The sequence below is a fragment of the Festucalex cinctus genome, chromosome 20 (assembly GCF_051991245.1).
Source record: "Festucalex cinctus isolate MCC-2025b chromosome 20, RoL_Fcin_1.0, whole genome shotgun sequence".
Taxonomy (NCBI): domain Eukaryota; kingdom Metazoa; phylum Chordata; class Actinopteri; order Syngnathiformes; family Syngnathidae; genus Festucalex; species Festucalex cinctus.
Genome location: NC_135430.1, coordinates 22,449,114 through 22,469,300, shown reverse-complemented (window position 1 = coordinate 22,469,300; position 20,187 = coordinate 22,449,114). Strand labels below are relative to the sequence as shown.

At 47.6% G+C, this 20,187-nt stretch overlaps 2 protein-coding genes across 2 annotated transcripts; one reads left to right on the top strand and one right to left on the bottom strand.

Annotated features, from left to right (window-relative positions):
* The first annotated feature begins 25 nt into the window (after positions 1–25).
* Positions 26–9,709, top strand: LOC144009103 (phenolphthiocerol/phthiocerol polyketide synthase subunit C-like). Its single transcript, XM_077508612.1, has 6 exons — positions 26–203; positions 778–931; positions 1,096–1,256; positions 2,032–2,235; positions 2,458–2,639; positions 3,731–9,709. Exons 1-6 carry the CDS (start codon positions 26–28, stop codon positions 9,182–9,184), a joined length of 6,333 nt encoding a protein of 2,110 aa, XP_077364738.1. The 3' UTR covers positions 9,185–9,709.
* Positions 9,020–19,202, bottom strand: LOC144009111 (phthioceranic/hydroxyphthioceranic acid synthase-like). The gene is made up of 6 exons (XM_077508631.1): positions 19,116–19,202; positions 18,212–18,365; positions 17,628–17,788; positions 17,349–17,555; positions 17,100–17,281; positions 9,020–16,664 (listed from the first exon to the last, which is right to left on the bottom strand). Exons 1-6 carry the CDS (start codon positions 19,171–19,173, stop codon positions 11,124–11,126), a joined length of 6,303 nt encoding a protein of 2,100 aa, XP_077364757.1. The 5' UTR covers positions 19,174–19,202; the 3' UTR covers positions 9,020–11,123.
* Positions 19,203–20,187: the final 985 nt, after the last annotated feature.

The window sequence follows — 20,187 nt, the reverse complement described above, 5'->3', positions numbered from 1 at the left end:
GTGTCGTTATTCAACGTGCAATTAGATGCAGGACTGTCGCTCATTGTTGAGGTTGCCCCTCCTCCTCTTCCTCTTGAGTGTTTATAAGTTGCAAAAGGAGCATTTGTTCCCACACCGAGTCTGGTGCTTTACACGGGAAAAGAGCATCATGCATGCAGAAGATGACGTTGCCGTTATCGGGATTGGATGCAACTTCCCTGGAGGTACGCTACCTGGTTTGTCTTGTCTTGTCTTGTCTTGTCCTGGCTTTTAGCTGCATTCATGCAAATGTAACAAAACTTCTCACAGTGGACATGTTTGTCTCATTGTGTCATTTACACAGCTTCAACTCCTAAATATGCGTCCATAAATGCTGTTCACATCCTATTTGACCTTTTGACCAATTGAAATGCATAAGTATTACATTTACGTAGCCTGATAACATAATTGCAACAAATTGACATTTCCATGACCGAGGTGATTGACCTGCACTTGCATGAAGAGACAAAAATACAACATCGATATTTTTATTGATGTATGGCTAAGTTGTGAAATGATGCTGTTTGTTTGTTTGTTTTGATTTTTACAAGTGGCGCCTCTGCAGGCCATGGAGAACAATTTACATTTTGGTTTAAGAAGTGAGATGACAACAATTGACATGATTTCAAAATGTAGGCAGTGATAATAGAATTGTTTTTTTAAATCTTCAAATTAGGTATCTGATCAATCAGGTAATAATATCCAAGAAGTCTGACCTGAGGGTTGAAGTGGATGACGGTGCTTCTTGTGTGCTTTCAGGTGAAGGTTTGGATAATTTTTGGAGGGTTCTGTCAGAGGGCGAAAACCGTGTTGTGGATATTCCGGCCGAGAGGTTTGACACGGATTCCTGGTGCCATCCTGATGGCAGCAATCCCGGAAAGACGCAAACCACCAAAGCTGCTCTTATCGACGGGTGAGTGGAACAATAAATATGCTGTACTTAATCCTTCATTCAAGAATTCATCTTTGAGATTGATTTGTATAGTTGTCTGTTTTGGGAAAGCATTTATTTGCATCAGGTTTGGCACAATGCAGTCATGATATCAGGTGACGACGGCCGGCGGGTGTTCATTTCAGGTTGAACGAGTTGGACCACCATTTTTTTGGCATTGCCGAGGCAGAGGCGGACGTCATGGACCCTCAGCACAAGCTGCTCCTTCAGTGCACCTTCAGGGCTTTGGAGGACGCCGGCGTCCCCATGGAGCGCATCAGTGGAAGCGCAACGGGAGTTTATATCGGTGAGCATGTCAAGTACACTCGGTTTGAATACCTTGTCATGTGACAGCGCTTTGCTGCTGTGGAAAATAGTTTAGTGCACATTTTCTGTCCCATCAAAATAACTTGACACACAACCATTCATATTTCATCCCCTGCCAACAAAGGTGAGCACACCCCCAAGTGAAAATGTCCAAATTGGGCCCAATGTACTCTTTTTTTTCCCCATTCCCCATCTTGTTAGGGATGGAACGATATCCAAACCTCATGAAGCGACATTATCATGATATGAAGGTCACGATACAACAATTATTACAATATTGTGGGGAGGATGGCGATATTAAAAAAAAAAGGTCACGATATTTAAAAAAAAGAAAAAAGAAAAGCTCATAACAATAATGCATATAAACAACCTACAATCTCTAATAACACTTAATATTGAGGCACTTACTTGCTAAAGCGCACACGTTCTGCCACATATTGACTCGCTTCACAAGCATATTACGTTTCCCTTCATCTGGACATTCATTTGGCATTTGAAACAACGAAGGCCCAAAAGCATTCCTTGTGAAAATTAAACTGCACATAAAAAAACAGCCACCAGAGTGCACAAAATTGTTTCTAACAGATGTGCTGTTATCGTTACATCCCTGCCTCTGGTACGATTGTGCAGCACGTGTGTTGAATTTGGCGTTATCTGTCGCTCACATTACTTTTGTGATGAAAGACACTTGCAGCGAGTCACTGGCAGCATAAGATTGAAACGAGGGCCAAGCAACAGAGCCCACTGCATTGCAGGTCTGATGAACGGAGACTACGAGATGGTCCGAAGCCGCAGCCCCGCCTCCATAAATCACTACCACGCCACGGGGACGGCCAGCAGCCTGGCGGCCAACAGGATCTCCTTTGTCTTCAATCTCACCGGGCCGTCCTTTGCCGTGGACAGTGCATGTTCCTCCTCTCTGCTCGCTCTGCATCTGGCATGTCAGGCCATGAGACAAGGTATATATACTATCCGCAAAGAAACATCTTCCCAACTAGCTACATTTTTCAGGCATCCGCACTTTACTGTTTCAGGTACTGTAGATAGAAACGATGACACAGAGACATTTTATGTACTTCTTCACTTTGAAGGAATTCGAACGGTCGAATCAGTAATTGTACTTGAATCCGTGCGTGTTTTTGAGTGATGATTTCAAGTGTTTGCTGCACCGCCCTGACCAGGCGACTGCGAGATGGCACTTTGCGGAGGGGTCAACTGCATCTTGGAGCCTCGAGTGTTTGTGGCCCTCAGCAAGGCCAGGATGATTTCGCCCCGAGGCATCAGCAAGCCCTTCTCCAGCCGAGCGGACGGCTACGGCAGAGGCGAGGGCTGCGGCGTCGTCCTTCTCAAGCCGCTCAAAAAGGTGACTTTTGAAAACGGGCCGAATTTCCCGTCTTCGGGCTTCCTGTCGATCAGGAGCGGGCAAACTTGAGGTCCTCGACGGTCGGAGTCCTGCAGGGTTTGGATGTTTCCCTTCTCCAACACATCTGATTCCAACAAACGGCTTGTTAGCAGGCTTATGTACAGCTTGCTGATGAACTGATTACATGAATCAACTGTGATGGAGAAGGGGACCATCCAAAACCTGCAGGACCCCGTCCACCGAGGACAGAGATTGACCATCCCCGCTGTAGATTAGTCTTCACTTTTAGACCTTCCAAAAAGCTAGATGAGAAAGTTTTTGAAAAACTACAATGACATGCACCCACGGACTATTTCAAGACACAAGCAGAGTTAAAAAAAACAAAAACAAATGTGCTCTCTCTTCCTAAATCTGCTAATCTCACCTTCCAAGACTTGAGCACAGGTACTTGCTGCGCAGCATGATTTTGACCATGAATTATGCAACGATACAGGTTACATGAGTATTTAATTCTTAACTTTATTAAGGACCCAAATGTCAAGCCAATATCTGAGGACCACGTTCTTATGTCTTCCTTGAGAGCTCTGGAGCCTGCTTGGGAGTTGTACCTTGTGCTTTGTGGGAGCTTGGAGGCTGTCCGCCTTTATTTTTTATTTTCACCATGAATCAAAGATGTCCCACAGATTGAAGAAGAAGTTAGTGTCCTGAAGAATACTGTACTGTAGCTCAAACTGTGTGGAGACCAGTTCTCTGTTCAAGCAATCTATACTGTGCTACTTGTATTTGTTATAATAAGATGCAAAAGATGAATGAAGGCAATGGAATCTTGTTGGTTGTGTGCGTGCATGCATGTTATCTCTCGTATTTCCAAAAGGCTTCTTCTGTTCAAAATTTTAGATGTAGAGTTTCCTTGTTAGTGTCTGGTGGGTGTCAACTTGGTTTGTTGACATGGCACAAATGAACAACGACCAAGTGTGGTTGGGTTAAGACATTTTCATCGACCAAAGAGAGCTCAATTGCCTCCACTCATCAATTTACAGATTACCATGACAGAAAACGTAAGCGTATTTAGCTTTGCGTGTAATTTGCAGGCGGTCGAAGACTGCAACAAAATCTGGGGTATCATCGCCAAAACGGCCGTCAACCAAGATGGACGTTCCGTGACACCAATCACCAAGCCGTCCTTGCGTCAACAAGAGGAGCTGCTACGACAAATCTACTCGGAGCGTGAGCTCGGCGATGTTCAGTACATCGAGGCTCACGGAACTGGAACCCCCGTTGGAGATCTGACGGAGGCAACAAGCATCTCAAACGTGGTTGCCAAATCCAGAAACGGCGGTGCAGACGCTCTGTCGATTGGCTCTGTGAAGGGAAATATCGGACACGCAGAATCTGCGGCCGGGGTGGCCGGACTCATCAAAGTGCTCCTCATGATGAAGTACCAGACCATCGTTCCATCTCTTTTCTACTCACCAGAATCTTCTGGCATCGATGCTGAAGCCCTGAGAATTTGTATTCCAACAAAAGCAGAAAGGTGGCGGACGAATGGCTCGTGGCAGCGGGTGGCTGGGATAAACAGCTTTGGGTTTGGAGGCACAAATACGCACGTGATTGTGAGAGAACATCAGCAGAGCACAGGTCTGGCACGGATTCCAAAAGATGGTCCCGGACTTTTTGTGACATCTGCGGCCTCCCAGAAATCCTTGATGCGATCCCTCACTGATACACACAGACGGCTTCTCGACGGCCAAGTAGCTGACGTGCAGGCATTGTCCTACACCTCAGCCTGCGGACGGAGCCACACGAAACACAAATACCGCAGGGCCATTGTCATGTCATCGCTCTTGGATTTACAGCATCAGCTGGCGTCTTCGTTGACAGCAAAAGTGGCGTCGACAAAGTCGGACATCGAGGTGGTGTTTGTGTTCAGTGGTAACGGCGTTTCCTTCAGAGGCATGTGCAGGCAGCTCCTTAGCACCATTCCGCTTTTCAAAGACCAGGTGCGTGAGGTGGAGGTGCTCTTTCAGAAGAAGAACCAACACATCACAATCAGTCAGTGGCTTTCCGGAGAGTGTGACACGGATGACCTGAGGCAGCCAGATGTCGTCCAGCCTCTGCTTTTTGCTATTCAGGTGGCCATAGCAGCTGTCCTAAAGCATTGGGGCGTCAAAGCCGACACAGCGCTCGGACACTCCTTAGGCGAGGTCGCGGCTGCTCACTGCTCTGGCCTCTTGTCTCTAGAAGATGCCGTCAATGTGGTGTACCAGCGCAGTGTGCTTCAAAGTAGGGCCGTCGCTGGGAAGATGCTTGTGGTGGGCAACATACTTGTGGAAAAGGTGCTTACAATCCTTCAGGACTTTTCCAAGAGGGTTTGCGTGGCTGCCTTCAACAGCCCGCAGTCTTGCACTCTGTCAGGAGATGAGGACGCTGTCCATGCCCTCCATGACAAACTCAACAGGATGTATGTTGATGAGAACATCTTTCTGCACGTCTTAGATGTTCAGGCAGCTTACCACAGTCATCTCATGGATCCTGTACTTGAAGGCATTCAGAGTCATTTGGATGCTTTGGCTGTGGGCACAATGGACTGCAAGCTGTTTTCCACTGTGACAGGGACCAAGTATGCGTGTGGTGACTTTGGAACTGCTAGCTACTGGGCAAAGAACATCAGGGAACCGGTTTTGTTTGAGCAAACGCTGCATGCAGTCATAAGGGATACGCAGTCAAGGGGAAACTTGGTCTTTGTGGAGATTGGACCTCGCAGGGCTCTTCAAAGACACATCCTGGAAACTCTAGGAGAGGACATTATTGTTCTCGCCTCTGTCCAACCGCACCAAGAATATGAAACCATCTTGTCGACGGTGGGGAAACTGTTTGAACTGGGTGTCAATGTGCACTGGCAGGAGCTCTACCGAGGTTACCAAACATCACCTACAACGCTGCCAGTCTATCATTTTGACAACACAAAGAAAGAGATGTACTTTGAGGATGTCCGACAAGGACACGACTTGTCTTCTTCGTCATCACATCCGCTTATATCCCAAGTACGGAACAACGGCAACGAGTACGTATGCAGTGTGACCGTGGAGAGCGTCATATCGTACCTCTGGGAGCACAAACACGACGGCATTGCTATCGTGCCCGGCGCCTTCTTTGTGGAGTTGGCTTTGGCTTCTGCGGTGGCCTGTTTGAAGCCGAGGAGGCCCATCTCCTTCTTCCAGCTCACTGTGACATTCCATCATCTGCTTAGCACCAACAATCCCCAATTGAAAGTGAGGCTTGAGGAAACGAGTGGTGCCTTTACAATAAGTTCCCCTGCTGCCACTCATGCCTCAGGTACTTTCAGGTGCAAAGGTGAACCGGCTGTGCTCGAGGAGCCAAGTATTTGTCCGGAGGGAATATTTCGTAGGTGCACTTTGATTGTATCAACCATGGAATTTTACTCCATCCTTTGGAGAGGGGGATTTGATTATGGCTCAGTTTTCAAACAGCTGGACAATGTGCATTTTGGTGAAGAATTTACAGAGGCTGTGGCAGCAATCCGTGTCCCACAACAACTGGTGAAGCATCTTCACGACTACTTCTTCCATCCTGTGCTGTTGGACTATTTCTTGCAAATGACGGCTGTCGTGGCCACGAGGCGTCTCTCGGCCAAGCAGGGGTTCCCCTCGGCTATTGGCGGCATTGTCATTTCAGGACCACCCCAAGAGGAGATGTTGATTCACATGCGTGCAACTGAAGAGAAGCCAGACATCTTGAAATTTAGTGGTTGCTTTGCTACCAAAGATGGGAAGGTACTGGTGGAACTTCGGGAGGTATGTGTCACGTTTTTGGCTGTCTGCTTGCCTGCCCAGCAGCTGCTCTTCCACGGTCAAATCATTCCCATTGAAAACAAGTTCAGTTGTGACGGGAAGTTAAGGGCGCTCGTTTTTGCAGACAAGCTCGGCATTGCTGAAGCACTTGGGCCGTACTTGCACCCGGAGTCGTCCTGCGTGGAGGACAGAGCGCACTGGTCACCAGGCCAACTGCGAGACGTTGTTTTTGGCAACCACTTGAGAGATGTTCTCTTCATTTGGGCCGCCGAAGACCTCACTCACTTATCAGCTGCTGGAATGCTGGACCGCTTGGTGGCCTGCTGTGAGTCATTTCGACAGGTTGTTTCAACTTTGAAGGAGAGCCGACATTCTTGTACTGTACACGTTATAACTTACAGGTGCACCCAGATGATGGTCGACTGTGTGAGTTCTGGTTTTGCGCTGTCTGGTATGATGAGGGCTTGTGCAACAGAGGTGCCAGGTATTTCTTTCCAGCTCATTGACTTGATGTCTCTTACCAAAACGGACATTCAATCTTTAGTTGGTCTCATTAATTCTTGTAAGCAGTCCCACATCATTGTTGGTCAAGGACAAGTGTCGACAACAAGGATAACACGTACGCACGTAGTGGACTCGGTATCATTTAAGGGTGACATCCAATCAGTGAGAGATTTTGTCTTGCAGACCAGTCATCCGTACAGAATGGAAAACTTGACTGCTAGCCCCAATGACATTTTTGACGACACAGTTCCGGAGAAATCAGTTGAGATTCAGCTAACAAATGTGTGTGTCCATTCATCAGATTACTTCCCTGTGACACTTTCACACCTGAACTTTGGAAAGACTTTGTATTGGAACAGCGGCACCGACCACCACCACACACTGCTGGCTCTTGACTTTGGCGGCATCGTGACAGCTGTCGGCAAAGACGTTCACACCCTAAAAGTGGGCGACCGCATCGCGACGACTTACCCGTCTGCGGCAGCGACGAGGATCGTCCTTCCGGGTTCTGCGTGCTATGACACCAAGAAGCTTCCGTTCCTGGAAGAATGTCCAAGCATGTCCTTCTTCATCCTGGCATGGGAGCTCCTGCAGCGCACTCTTCCCTCTGTCAAACTACGACAGAAAAAACTGACTATCATCACTCCAGACTTAGCGTCTGTATTTCTGAAAGTTCTAGCGATGACAGCAAACAGGTCAGGTTGGAATGTGTCCTGTTTGCCCCATCTGTCAAGGCAAGATCCAAGTGTTGATCCATGTCGAGCCTTTGTCTTCCTACCCCCGTATGACAACTCTTGGCAAGACTTATGCGAAGGTGACGGAAATGAGCGGCATGCCGTATTTGTGTGCGGAACGCAACAGTCATTCCCTTGCTGGACAAACAGAATTGCGTGCAAGAGTGACCTACTCCGCGTGCATGTTCTCCACGTGACTCATGTTCTTCAAAGAGTTTACCTCCAAGCGCAAGGGGGGTCCATCTCGAAGTGGCTCACGGCGCTTGGCTTTGATCGAGCGTCTCTGCCTATTCAAAGGGATACCTTTCAGATCTCAAGCACAGCAAAAGCCCAGGCCGACCAGTCGTACTTTGCCTCCAAGACGGTGCACCAAGTGGTTTTAGATCGGAGAACGGCCAGCTACCAGTTGTCAGACATTGTGCTGCTGAGCAAACCCAAACCATTGTTTCAGAAACACGCTGCTTATATTGTAAGTGGAGGCCTGACTGGTTTGGGGTTTGAGACGGTTAAGTTCATTGCCTGCAACGGCGGCGGTTGTATTGTGACGCTGTCCAGACGCATGCCAACGCAGGAAACGCACTCGGAACTGGATCTCATCCAGAAGAGGTGCAACATCACCATCGTGAGCTTTCAGTGTGACGTTTCAGTGTCGCAGCAAGTGGAGGAAGCCATCTCCAAGACAGAACAGAGACTAACTTGTCCCATCAAAGGAGTTTTTCACAGCGCTGCGGTGCTTCACGATGCGCCCATAGAAATTCTCAATGCGTCCCTACTGCAGAAGGTTCTGCAGCCCAAAGTGAGCGGCGCCCTGAATCTGCACAACGCCACGCTTCAAAAGAAGCTCGACTTCTTTGTGTGCTACTCGTCCATCTCGTCGCTTCTTGGCAATGAGTCGCAGTCCAACTATGCAGCAGCCAATTCATTCCTTGACAACTTTTGTCTTTACCGGAGGAACCTTGGTCTGGCCGGACAGTCCATCAACTGGGGTCCGCTGAACCTGGGCCTCCTGCTCAACAAAAAGCACGTCCAAAGGCACCTGGAGAGCAAAGGGATGATGGTCATGGACGTGGCAGAGATGCACCAAGCTCTTGCCAAGGTCCTCCTCGCCAACAGACCTCAGCAGCTCGTATGCAAGTTCAACTTCAAAAACGCCTCCCTTGGGCAACGACTGTCACTCTTCGTGGAGGCGGAGCTAAAGGACAACGGGAGCCTTGAGCCGCCAGTTGGCCACTCGTCTTCCCCGCATGAATGCGTGAAAAGGATCATCAGAGACGTGAGCAACCTCGTCGAGGAAGAGTTGGATGACAAGACCACGCTAGGTGCGCTGGGCGTCGACTCGATGTTGGCAGTGACACTTCAAAATAAAATCTTTCACGACACCGGTGTAAATATACCATTGGTCAAGATACTGGACCCAAACATGACTGTGGCAACTTTGGAAAGTTTTGTATGTCATGCATTGATGAGCAATGAGCTTTTGTCTCCTAAAGATTAGAATGAAGTGAAACCTGCACACATTAGTTTTATAGTTTGCTGCAAACCTCACCCTAACTTTTGTCAACCCTGTTTTGAAACTTTGGCTTTAAATACATTTGGATTGGAATGAATAAATGTTTCTCATAAAGCAATGAAGACTGAGTCAACAGTTCTTTAATCTGCTTGATAGCAATCAGTGCGATGCTTTTTATTGTTTTATGACGATAACAACATCGCGTATCAATGACCACAGTCCAAAGTTTATTTCCCTGCCCATACTACCCTAACAAAAAGTGCTTGGATGTTTTGATGTACAAAGACGATTGTCATTTATTAAAGAGTTCATTGAGGCCTGCAATTGTATTGCTTTTGCGATGGCTCGAAAAGTATCTCAACACATACACCTGCATACACGGGCGGATTGCGGCTCTTAATCGACACACGCAACACAGGAATGATGCGGACTCAATCTTTGCATTCCTCGCACCTCTGAGCGACTAGGCTTATTGATCAACTATATTTCAAAGCGGTGTTGGACCTGAAAACTAATCCACTTTTACCAACAGGTACTACCAGAAGCAAAGAACACATCTGATGAGAATGGGAGCGAGCGCCTAATGCTAACCGGCTGGTTCCATTCGATCCTCGGGGGTTGGGTAAGTCAGTCTCAGGGCTTCAGTGGCGTTCAGGACGCATACACACACACACACACACACACATATATATTTGTTCCATCATTTTGCAACGTTACAACTTTCCAAATGATCCTTTTTTTTGCTGGTTGACACAAAAAAGAAAGAAGATTTTGTGGTGCAAAAGATAGATGAGAGTGATAGTTGTCAAGTCGTACATTTCTCAACTTGTCTGTGTATATATGTATATCGGCCACAGTAAAAGAATATAGACTGGTATTAAATATTTATATTTAAATTTGTGTGTACTTCATTGTGTGCACTGATAAAATATATACACGTGTTTTCAAAAAGAGAAAAATAATTGAAGTATATAAGTATGTTTCAAATCACACTTTGATGACTAGATGTATGAAACTGCGGGGTTAAAAAAAAAAAAGAAAAGAAAAGAAAACACTGCACTGATGAAACCATGAATGGTGTTGCCAACCTGCACTAATTATACAGCACCTGCATTATGCATATTAGCCACAAGACAGTTTGACAGGAATGTCGTTGAAAATGGCGCTCAGTCGCGGACGTTGGTCTGTGCAGTAAACGAGCATTTGCTCGTCAATTCAACATGGAAAAGGTTTCAGGGGACAAAACGTCACTTGAAAGAGAAAAAACAAAGCAGCAGGCGGCATGTGGCACATTTTGTGCTCTTGCATCATCATTACATAAAGTCATTTTGCTCCGTCAGTTTAATAATCCTCGAAAAGCGATAAGAAAGATTCACCTTCGGAACACAGGACAGATGAACAGCTTGAAAAAAAAAAAAATATGCAAGGACGTCTGTTAGCTGCACATATCCTTCAGACAATGAAATGGATCATCTGTAAACACTAAACAATCATAAACAACATTTTTCTCAAATATATCTTCTCCTGGTAAAAAATGTTTACAAAAAATTAGTCCAAAGACTTTACACAGAAAATAATTCCAACAAATTGAAATCTAGGCTCTCATAAATGAATACTTCAGTTCTTATTACACCTTGACTTGTAAGTGTCCTGACTTACAAGTGATTTTTTATTTTTTTTTGCAAAGTGGACTTGTGAGTGACTTTCCGACACTGCGCCAGATGGCATCAGTTCACATGATTAACCGTGAAAGTGCATGTATCTGTTGAGGTTAGCACTGGCATTGGCAGCTTTTGTGTACATATTTTCTCAAACAATGTTTCAGTCCTAAGAAAGTGAGCACTGAGCTGGAACATATTTACATTGATGTCAATGGAGATGAGTGATTTGAGCACTGCGTCTAATATATGTTGAGTGATCTTGCTTAAAATCGTGTGGAAAGAGTGCTGTCGTTATGAGTTGGAAGAGCGTCGTCGTCGGCGTGATGAGATCCATCCTCACAGCTCTCGATCAGGATCGCCACCACAGTGGATAGGGTGGCATTGGGGTCCAAAAGTTTGACCAGCGGTACATTCACGCCTCGGTCCTGGTAGATGAGGTTTTGCAGCGTCATGGCCTGCATGGAGTCCGTGCCAAGAGACGAAAGCGGCGTGTCATCTTTCAGTTCGCTCACGTCCACACCGGCGGTTTTGCCAAGTAGCGAGATGACGTAGTCTTTGGCCGGCACCTCCTCCGTGTTTTTGCTCTGAGAATTCAACTCTCTGGACTTTTGGAGGGCTTGCTCCACCAACGCTGACAGTCGCATGGTCAGGGCGGCGTTTTGCGAGAGGATGTTAAAGCGGATGTTCCGAAAGTGGAAGCGGCAAATCGCTTGTTGCGGCCGGTTGAGTCGCAAGCATTGCTCCAGACTTTTATGGATCTCAGCCACCATCAGCACCATCATCCCCTTGGCCTCCAGGAAGCGATGGAATAACTCTTTGTTCAAGAGGAGTCCCAGGTTCAGAGCTCCCCAGTTGATGGACTGCGCCGGAAGGCCGAGCTTACGCCTGTACTGACAGAACAAGTCCAGGAACGTATTTGCGGCTGCGTAGTTGGTTTGCGACGCGTTTCCCAGAAAGGCCGATATAGAGGAGTAACAAACAAAGTAATCCAGCTGGCAGCTTAGGGTTGCGTGGTGCAAGTTGAGCACACCGTTGACTTTGGGCTTGAGAACTTCCTCATAAATGGATCTGTCAAGGGACTCGATCAGCGCGTCGTGCAAGACGACCGCGCTGTGAAAGACGCCTCTGATCGGATAACCTTTGAACTGCAGCTGGATGTCGCTGATAACCTTGTGCACTTGCGCAGACACGGCAATGTCGCACTGCATGCTGACCACGCTGTTCCCGCATTGCTTCTGGATGTTTTGGATCTCCTGCTGCACTTCCACTGAGGGCTTGCTCCTGGAGAGGGTGACGACAACCTCGCCACCCTTTTGCGAGATGAACCTCACTGTTTCAAAGCCCAGCCCGGTCAGACCACCGGCTACAATGTACACCGATCTCTTTCGGAAAAGCTGCTTTTTGGAGAGCACAAGTGGAATGTGTGATGTGGCGGTGCTCTGACCTTTTTCCAGCGCCACAACAGCCACTTTTTTGGCATGGAAGTAGGAGTTTGACTTCTCAGAGGGAAGGTTTTGGATCTTCTCAGATGTGTTACACTGAAAGATGAAGCTTTCCAGGGAGAACTTCTTGTTCAGGTTGAAGGACTTAAGCCAGTGATAAACACGTAGCCTTCGAGCACCCAGCGACCCTTTTTGCAAAACAGCCCGGATGTCAACTTGTTGCACATGGACGCTTCCGTTCATGCTCTGGAGCTCATCCTGGGCAAGCAAGTCCTGTGTTTGAGATCCACGAACAAGGACAAGATTCTTGACACCAGGAAAGTTGCAGACTTCTGCAATCAAGCTTTTGTTGTATGGAGGCAGGACTACGAATGCATCCATTTGATTGGAGTCTTTAAAGGAGCCATGTGTTCCAACCGTCACGTCACAGCCAGACTTTTGAGAGGCAATTGTCAAAACCTTTACCAGAACTGATTCAGGAACAGGAGATATGATGCCGAGATGATGCTTGGCTTTTGACAAGACCCGACATAAGATTTCCCTCGCCAGCACAAAGTAGGAGACACAAGGTGTTGTTTGAAGGAAGGGGAGTTGTTTGGTTGTGTAACACACATCCTGAGGAACTCTGATCCTACTGCCCCCTACCACAGGATAACAGGAAGCCACTGAATCCCCCACTTTTAATTTCCTGACATCCTTTCCAACCTTGGTCACGATTCCACTGAAGTCGAGCATGAGTAGCTTGTGGGTCTGTGACGAGTGTTTGTTCCAGTACAACGTCTGGCCGAAGTTCAGATGTGAGGCACTCACAGGGAAGTACTCTGATGAATGGACACATAACTTAGTGGGCTGAATTTCAACTGATGTATCACTCATTTGCTCGGCGTCAGCATGGACATGAACGGCACTCAAGTGACTCATTTTAAAAGCGTCCGCTGTCTGAAGGATACAAGTTTCAGATGTGTTGGATGTAAAAGTGCCTTCAGAATTGTCAGTGAGTTCAGGAGATGTACGTGCCATGGAAGGTTTTAGAATTGCCCCATCTCTGACCACCAGTTCTGGGTACTTGCTGCAAGGATAAGCTCGTAGGACCTCGGACAGAGCCGCAATGTCCTGAGCACAGATGGAGCTAATGTCAACCAACTGAAATGAGAGCTCGGCTATTTCTGCAGCAAGGGCTCTTGTCATGCCTACGATGGCAAAACCTGGATTGACGTGATCGACCGTGAGCTCGGATGAACAGTAGGTTACTGCTCGGATGGAGTTGGGGAAGTGGATTCGCTTCAGCTCGAGGACAACCTGCCGGAATGTTTCACAGCAACTTGCCAGATTCTGTAAGACATCATCAGGCTTGAACGAGTTTAGGTTTTCTTTGCCCCACAAGAACAAGACCTCATCAAAGTTCTCCTTGATGTCTGTAATGTTGAGGTTTGCCAAGAGATACGGGAATCCATGGTTTAGGATAACTTGCGCATGTGCGAATGAAATGTAGTGAGAGCGCGAGTCTAAGTGGGACTGAAGGGCTTTTGCAATCCCTATATTGTCTGAAAAGACCAACGCCTTCGGAGCTGGATCATTTGTGAGCCCCTCGGCCATGATACTAAAGTCATTATGGTAGAAGTATTCCTCGACCACATGAGATCGACTGCCAAGGTACTTGATCAAAACATGCTTGACCTCAACCAAGGTCCGACCATGCCGATCAGCAAAACATCCACAGACCTCAAAATGGTCTGCACCAACATCGGTTGCCCTCAAGTAGACCGTCATCTCATCTTGCAAGGGTTCTAACACGGTCAAACTTCCAATCTTGGCAGGAAATCCAGGTCTGCCGGCAAAAATGTGCTCTACTGTGACTGGGAGAAGCTGCATGAGGAAGTCCAGCACTACTGGATGAACACAGTATTCATGCAGCTGAGACCGTAGTGCCTGTGGAACTGTGATCATGGCAAAAGCCTCTTTCAGATCTTCCCCATAGTGTACATTTGCCTTATTGGTGAAGACTTCTCCATACTGAAAGCCTCCTTGGGCAAGGTAACCATAAAACTCCTGATAAGTCACTACAGATGTGCACCTTTTGTAGATGCTGCTCAGGTCAATGCGCTGCTCTTCAATTGCTCGCTCTTTCTTTAAGGCAACTTTGCCTGACGCATATGTGGCTGATGAGGAGAACACTGAGAAACTAGCTTCATTCTCTTCTTGCTCTAGCCGCACCTTCATTTCTAGGGGTTTTGGGGTTATGACAAATGGGCTGTGAAAGTTGACACTGAGCTGCAGTGAGTTAAGAGGGACCTTTGGTTTGGAGCAAGCCATGAAGGCAGCTAAACCCAACTCGGCATAGAAGGCCCCGGGGATGATGGGCACTTTGTTGTGTCTGTGCTGTTGCAGGTAAAAGTTGGAGTCAGACATCAAATCACAGCTGAAAGTGTTGCTCTCACTGCCGGTGGCGCAGAGCACAGGGTGGTTACTCCCCGTGTTTTTCTGAGCCCCTTTGATGATGACATCCCTGTCCGAGGAATCAAACTGATATCTCGGGAAAGGCAGCGGTGGTGCCTCGTACCCCGCATAATACGTGTTCCAGTCTATGTGTACACCGAGCTCAAAGAGCTTTGAAACCACAGACAAGAGTGTCTGGTGATCTTGGTCTGGCTGCAGCGAGGCTATGACTGCTGTGTCATTGCCTACAGTTTCCATGATGTTTCTCTGGAGGGCCCGTCTTGGACCTATTTCGACAAAGACTGTACTTTTCTTTCCCTGGCTGGCTGATCTGACTGCCCGCGCGAAAGCGACGGGCTCTCGCACATTTCGAGCCCAATAGTCACCTGAGCAAAAATCCCCCGTCTGTGCCTCTGCACCAGTCACGGTTGAGAATAATTGCACGCTAAGCTCGTTCCCCACCAAGGAGCCAATGGCCTCCCTGATTTTTGGCAGAATTGGATCCATCATGTGGCTGTGGTAAGCAGCGGGTACCTCCAGGACACGGATGAAGAGCTTCTCACTTTTAGCCGTGCTGCTCAGCTTTGCCTGAAGGCTCTCGATTGCATCTGCGTCCCCTGAAAGGGTGCAGGACTGTGGGCTGTTAAAAGCCGCGAGACAAACTCTCCCAGAGTACTGAGGGAGAAGAGCTTCGACCTCTGATACGGCCATGTTGCTGATCACCAGCATCTTCCCCCCGGCCACTTCACCCTGGAGAACGCTGCGGAAGTGGATGACTTTGAGGGCGTCCTCCAGGGGCAGGAGGCCGGAGCAGTGAGCCGCTGCCACCTCTCCAACAGAGTGTCCCAGCATGGAGTCGGCTTTGACACCCCAGTGCCCGAGCAAGGTGGCGATGCCCACTTGCAGAGCAAAGAGGAGAGGCTGGACTACATCTGGAGCATTGTAGTCACTCCGCTCGCTGTCGCTCTCAAGTGTGTCCAGGATGTTGAGCCTGCTCAGCTGCTGGTAGGCTCGAGAAATCTGCTCAATTTTGTCTCTGAAGACCGGCTCGTGTCGGAGCAGCTGCTTGCCCATGCCGTGGTAAGTCACACCATTACCGCAGAAGACAAATACTAACTTTGGATCTTGGAGTGACGGCCTTGCATTTTTGTTGACAGCGGCCTGGAGCTTCTCTTGGAGGTCAGCTATGGATGAAACTACGCAGGCCAGTCTGTATTTGTGTTTGAGGTGGCTCCTCCTGCATGCCGCCGTGTACAAAAGATGATCAAGTTCAATGTTGTTCTCCAGACGTTTAACGGTGTCTTCGAGCATGAGAGTGAGGGACTTTGAGGAATTTGCCGACATGACAAAATATTTCATCTTCCTGCTATCATTCTTGTTCAGTTTGTGCGACTGCTTGTGCTGGGTGACAATAGCGTGAGCGTTTGTGCCCCCAAATCCAAAATTGTTGATTCCCGCAACCCGCCCGCCGCTTGCTTCCCACCTTTCCACCTCTTTAGGAACTTGCATGTTCAGGGCCTTGAAGTCTACACTGGCCGTCTCCTCAGAGAAGAAAACCGAAGGAACAATGGTCCCGTGCTTCATCATGAGCAGCACCTTGATAAGTCCGGCCACTCCGGCGGCAGACTCCGTGTGTCCGATGTTGCTCTTGACCGAGCCAATCCGCAGAGTCTCCGCACCGGAAGCTCGGACTTTGGCAATGACGTTTGAGAGGCTCGCCGCCTCCGTTGGATCTCCGACTGGCGTCCCGGTGCCGTGAGCCTCGATGTACTGGACGTTGGCGAGGTCACGCTCAGAGTAGATCATCCGCAGAAGCTCCTCCTGCTGAGTCATGGAGGGTTTGGTCATTGGCGACACGGAGTGCCCGTCTTGGTTGACGGCGGTCTTGCTGATGATGCCCCAAATGTGATCCTGGTCTTGTAAAGCCTGTCAAGGTACAGCAAGGGTACAGTGAACCTGAAGTTGCCGGTGCCAGGACAATGATTGAACGGAAAATGGCAGAGGTGGGTGTTGACTCACACGTGCAAATGATAACTTTTCCGGCAAGGCCAGAGTTAAAATGGCAACAGCGAGGCGGGCCCTACTACATTTTAAGTAGGTCGAGTCAAGGTTTTAAACAAGTCACTTGTCAAGTCAAGTCAATGTTGCTGAGTCATGACATCCATTTTTGACATTTTGCACTTTGGATCACTACTTGCGTGATGATTGTAAATGTTCAAATGCAAATCATTCAAGTCCAAGATGAGTCTTATCAATACAAAGTCAAAGTATCGGTTTTAGCCAAGGAAGCCCAAGTCCTTAAATTGGCGACTTGTGGCCAAACTTGAGTGAAATCAAGCGACCTCTGGAAAATGGCCTCACCTTTGTCAGCGGCTTGAGGAGAACCACGCCACAGCCTTCGCCTCTGCCGTAACCGTCGGCCTTGTTGGAGAAAGGCTTGCTGGTCCCGTCCGGAGAAATCATCTTGGCCTTGCTGAGGGCCACGAACACCCTGGGCTCAATGATGCAGTTGACGCCGCCGCACAGCGCCATGTCGCAGTCCCCTGACAGGCAAACGAGATCCTTGTAGAAAGGTGTTTCACAGACGGGATGGGCGCCGCGTGCGCTCACCTTGTTTGATGGCCTGGCACGCCAGATGGAGCGCCACCAGGGAGGACGAGCAGGCGCAGTCGATGGCCAACGACGGCCCGGTGAAGTTGAAGACGTAGGACACTCTGTTGGCAGCGATACTCATGGCCAAGCCCGCCCCGGTCCAGTGGTTGATGACGCCGGGATGGACGTGCGCCGCGTTGGTTTCGTAGTCTCGGTTCATGAGACCTGCCGGGGAAAAAAAAAACAAAAGTGTTCATCGCTCGCCGTCATGTCAAATGAGGGAATGAGGATTTTTACCAAAGTAGACTCCGGTTCTGCTCCCGCTGGCCTTTTCCACGGGAATGCCGGCATTTTCCAGAGCTCTGAAGACGCACTGAAGCAGCTGCTTCTGCTGAGGGTCCATTTGTTCCACCTCACTGTCGCTGATGCCAAATAGCTTGTGGTCAAACTGGTTGAAACTGCAAACGTCGGGGGGAGGAGTTATCCATCGTTTTGCCTGAGCCGCCAAGTGCCAAATATTTGACACCTCAAATATGCCATGTCACAACTTGAGCGCCAAAATATTTGAGGTGTCAAATATTTGGGCGCTCAAGTTTTGACATGGCGCCGAATGTTCAAGTACATCACTGCGCGACGTTTTAACCACGGCCGCAAAAACTGCAATGGTGGGGAAAAAAACACACACAAAAAACGCCATCAAGTATGACATCGTGCTCACTCGGTCTTGGTTTTAGAAACCAACTGGGTCGTTATTGGAACCGGCTGCACTTTTTGCCATATTTTTCTCCGGTTCAATTGAGCATTTTAGAAGAGCTCGGCACGAAAAAGGTCGGCGGTGCCGTAGACTGGGCTAACACAGAGCAAAGGGGGTGTGGCCATACCCGTCAATGAGGGCGGCCTTGGCCGTGCGCGACTTTCCCGCCTTGTTGTCGTCGGCGTCGTACCAGGCGGTTAAGTCGAAACGCTCCTTGGGAATCGGCGCCGCACAATTGCGCCCGCTAACCAGAACCTGCCAGAAGTTTTCCACACCCTCTCCTGCATGCGTGCGTGCAACAAAAAACAAACAAACAAAGAAATCACAACCTTTTTTTATACTTCCACTTTTTATTGCGTGATGTCAAGGATTCATTTGCATGTGTTCATTTTTAATCAAGACAATTTTAAAACGGATTTACAATTTCAAAGAATACAAAACAATGAAGAAATTAATTCAATATTCATTCAAAATGGAAGGCATTTTCATTTCTAATAACTTTTTGAATGAGCTTGTAAAGTCAAGTCATCTCAAAACAAATGGACTCTATTCTTGGATTTTAATGAAACAAAATTCAGACCAAGTCATTATTTTGCTGTAGGAATTTGGAAAAAAAATAAATTGTAATGACTGAATGACATTGACATTGATTATTGTGTACTATATCATGTAAAATGTCATTTCATTGAATGAATCCATTTGAATGTTATTTCTTTCATTAAAACAAATTCATTTGAATAAAATTCATTTTTGGTTTCAGTGAAAATGCACATAAGTGGAATAGTTGATTTTAAACTTCATATTTGCTCGATGTATTCTTTATTATATTTATGTATACATTTATTAAATGATGTGAAAATGATATCCGTTTCTCTAATTCTACTTCTTAGAGTCCATCTCTCGAATATAAAAATGGATGTAGAACAGAGTGTAACTCCCAAATGCAAATCTTTTGCAGTAATGTTGCTGTTAATAAAAAGCGTTTGTCTTTATGATCGTGAAATGTTTTTTTTGTAAAAAGCGTTACCGACCGCCAGGGAAGTTGCAGCCGATGCCCACCACGGCGACGGCGTCTTCGGGCCGCTCCATCCTCGCCGGGCGCGGCTGACGAGCACAAACAGAATCAAAATGCGTCCGTCCGTCCGTCCGTCTCCTCTTTCCATCCGCGAGGCGTGCGACTTTTGCGCTTGCTCACCCATCCAACGTGAACGTGGGCCGGCCCTTTTATAGGCCGCCCGCCGCTCATCAATCATTAATGATGGATCGTATAGACGTGGCCCCGGTGACCACCTTGCAGCCGTTATCAAGACTCAATAGCGATTAATCAGTAAATCAAGCGCTGGTCCAACAATCGGCTGCTGTCATTGAAGCTTATCAAAGATGAGTGGCGTCAATATAGCAAACGTTGTTGAAGGCGGGGCTCGCACAACCTTTTGCCACCCGACATCCCCGTCGGAGACAACATCATCCTATCGCTATCCGTCCGTCCGTCCGTCGATACGTCTACTTTACCCGCAGACGAACGATTGAAAGGGAAAAATCGGAAAATGGAAACGTTTGGTTTGGCAAAATGATGAAACGCTTCAAGTCACGTCTAAAATAAATTATTGATAATCATTCCCGTGAAGTCGAGAGAAGCTCTCAGCTCAACCTGAAAGTTGTCACGTCATGATTGTTGGAACAAACTTTGATTTGTGCCGCTAGTTTAGCCTTTTCCAAAAGCCGTATTATCAGGCGCAGTCTCAGTTCGGTACGCTTTGCTATTTGTGTCTTTAACGCACACATGAACTCGTTGACCGCCAAAAACGTTTAATGACGTATGCTAAAATCCTAACGGATGCCGCCATAAATGTTAATTGACGTTTACTGAGGTTTTTTTTTTTTTTTTTTTTTCCTCTCTCTCAATGGGCAGTGCAACGTCTTGTGCAGCATTGCCTGCTCAATGGGTTGTGGAATCAAAAACACCCACTAACTATGGCAGCATTGTATCTTTTTTTCAATGGACTCATGGTATATGAAATTACAATGAAACATGACTGATATGATGAAATTGAACGTTTTCAAGGATGATGTGCATGATCAAAGCCTTTGTCACATTAAATC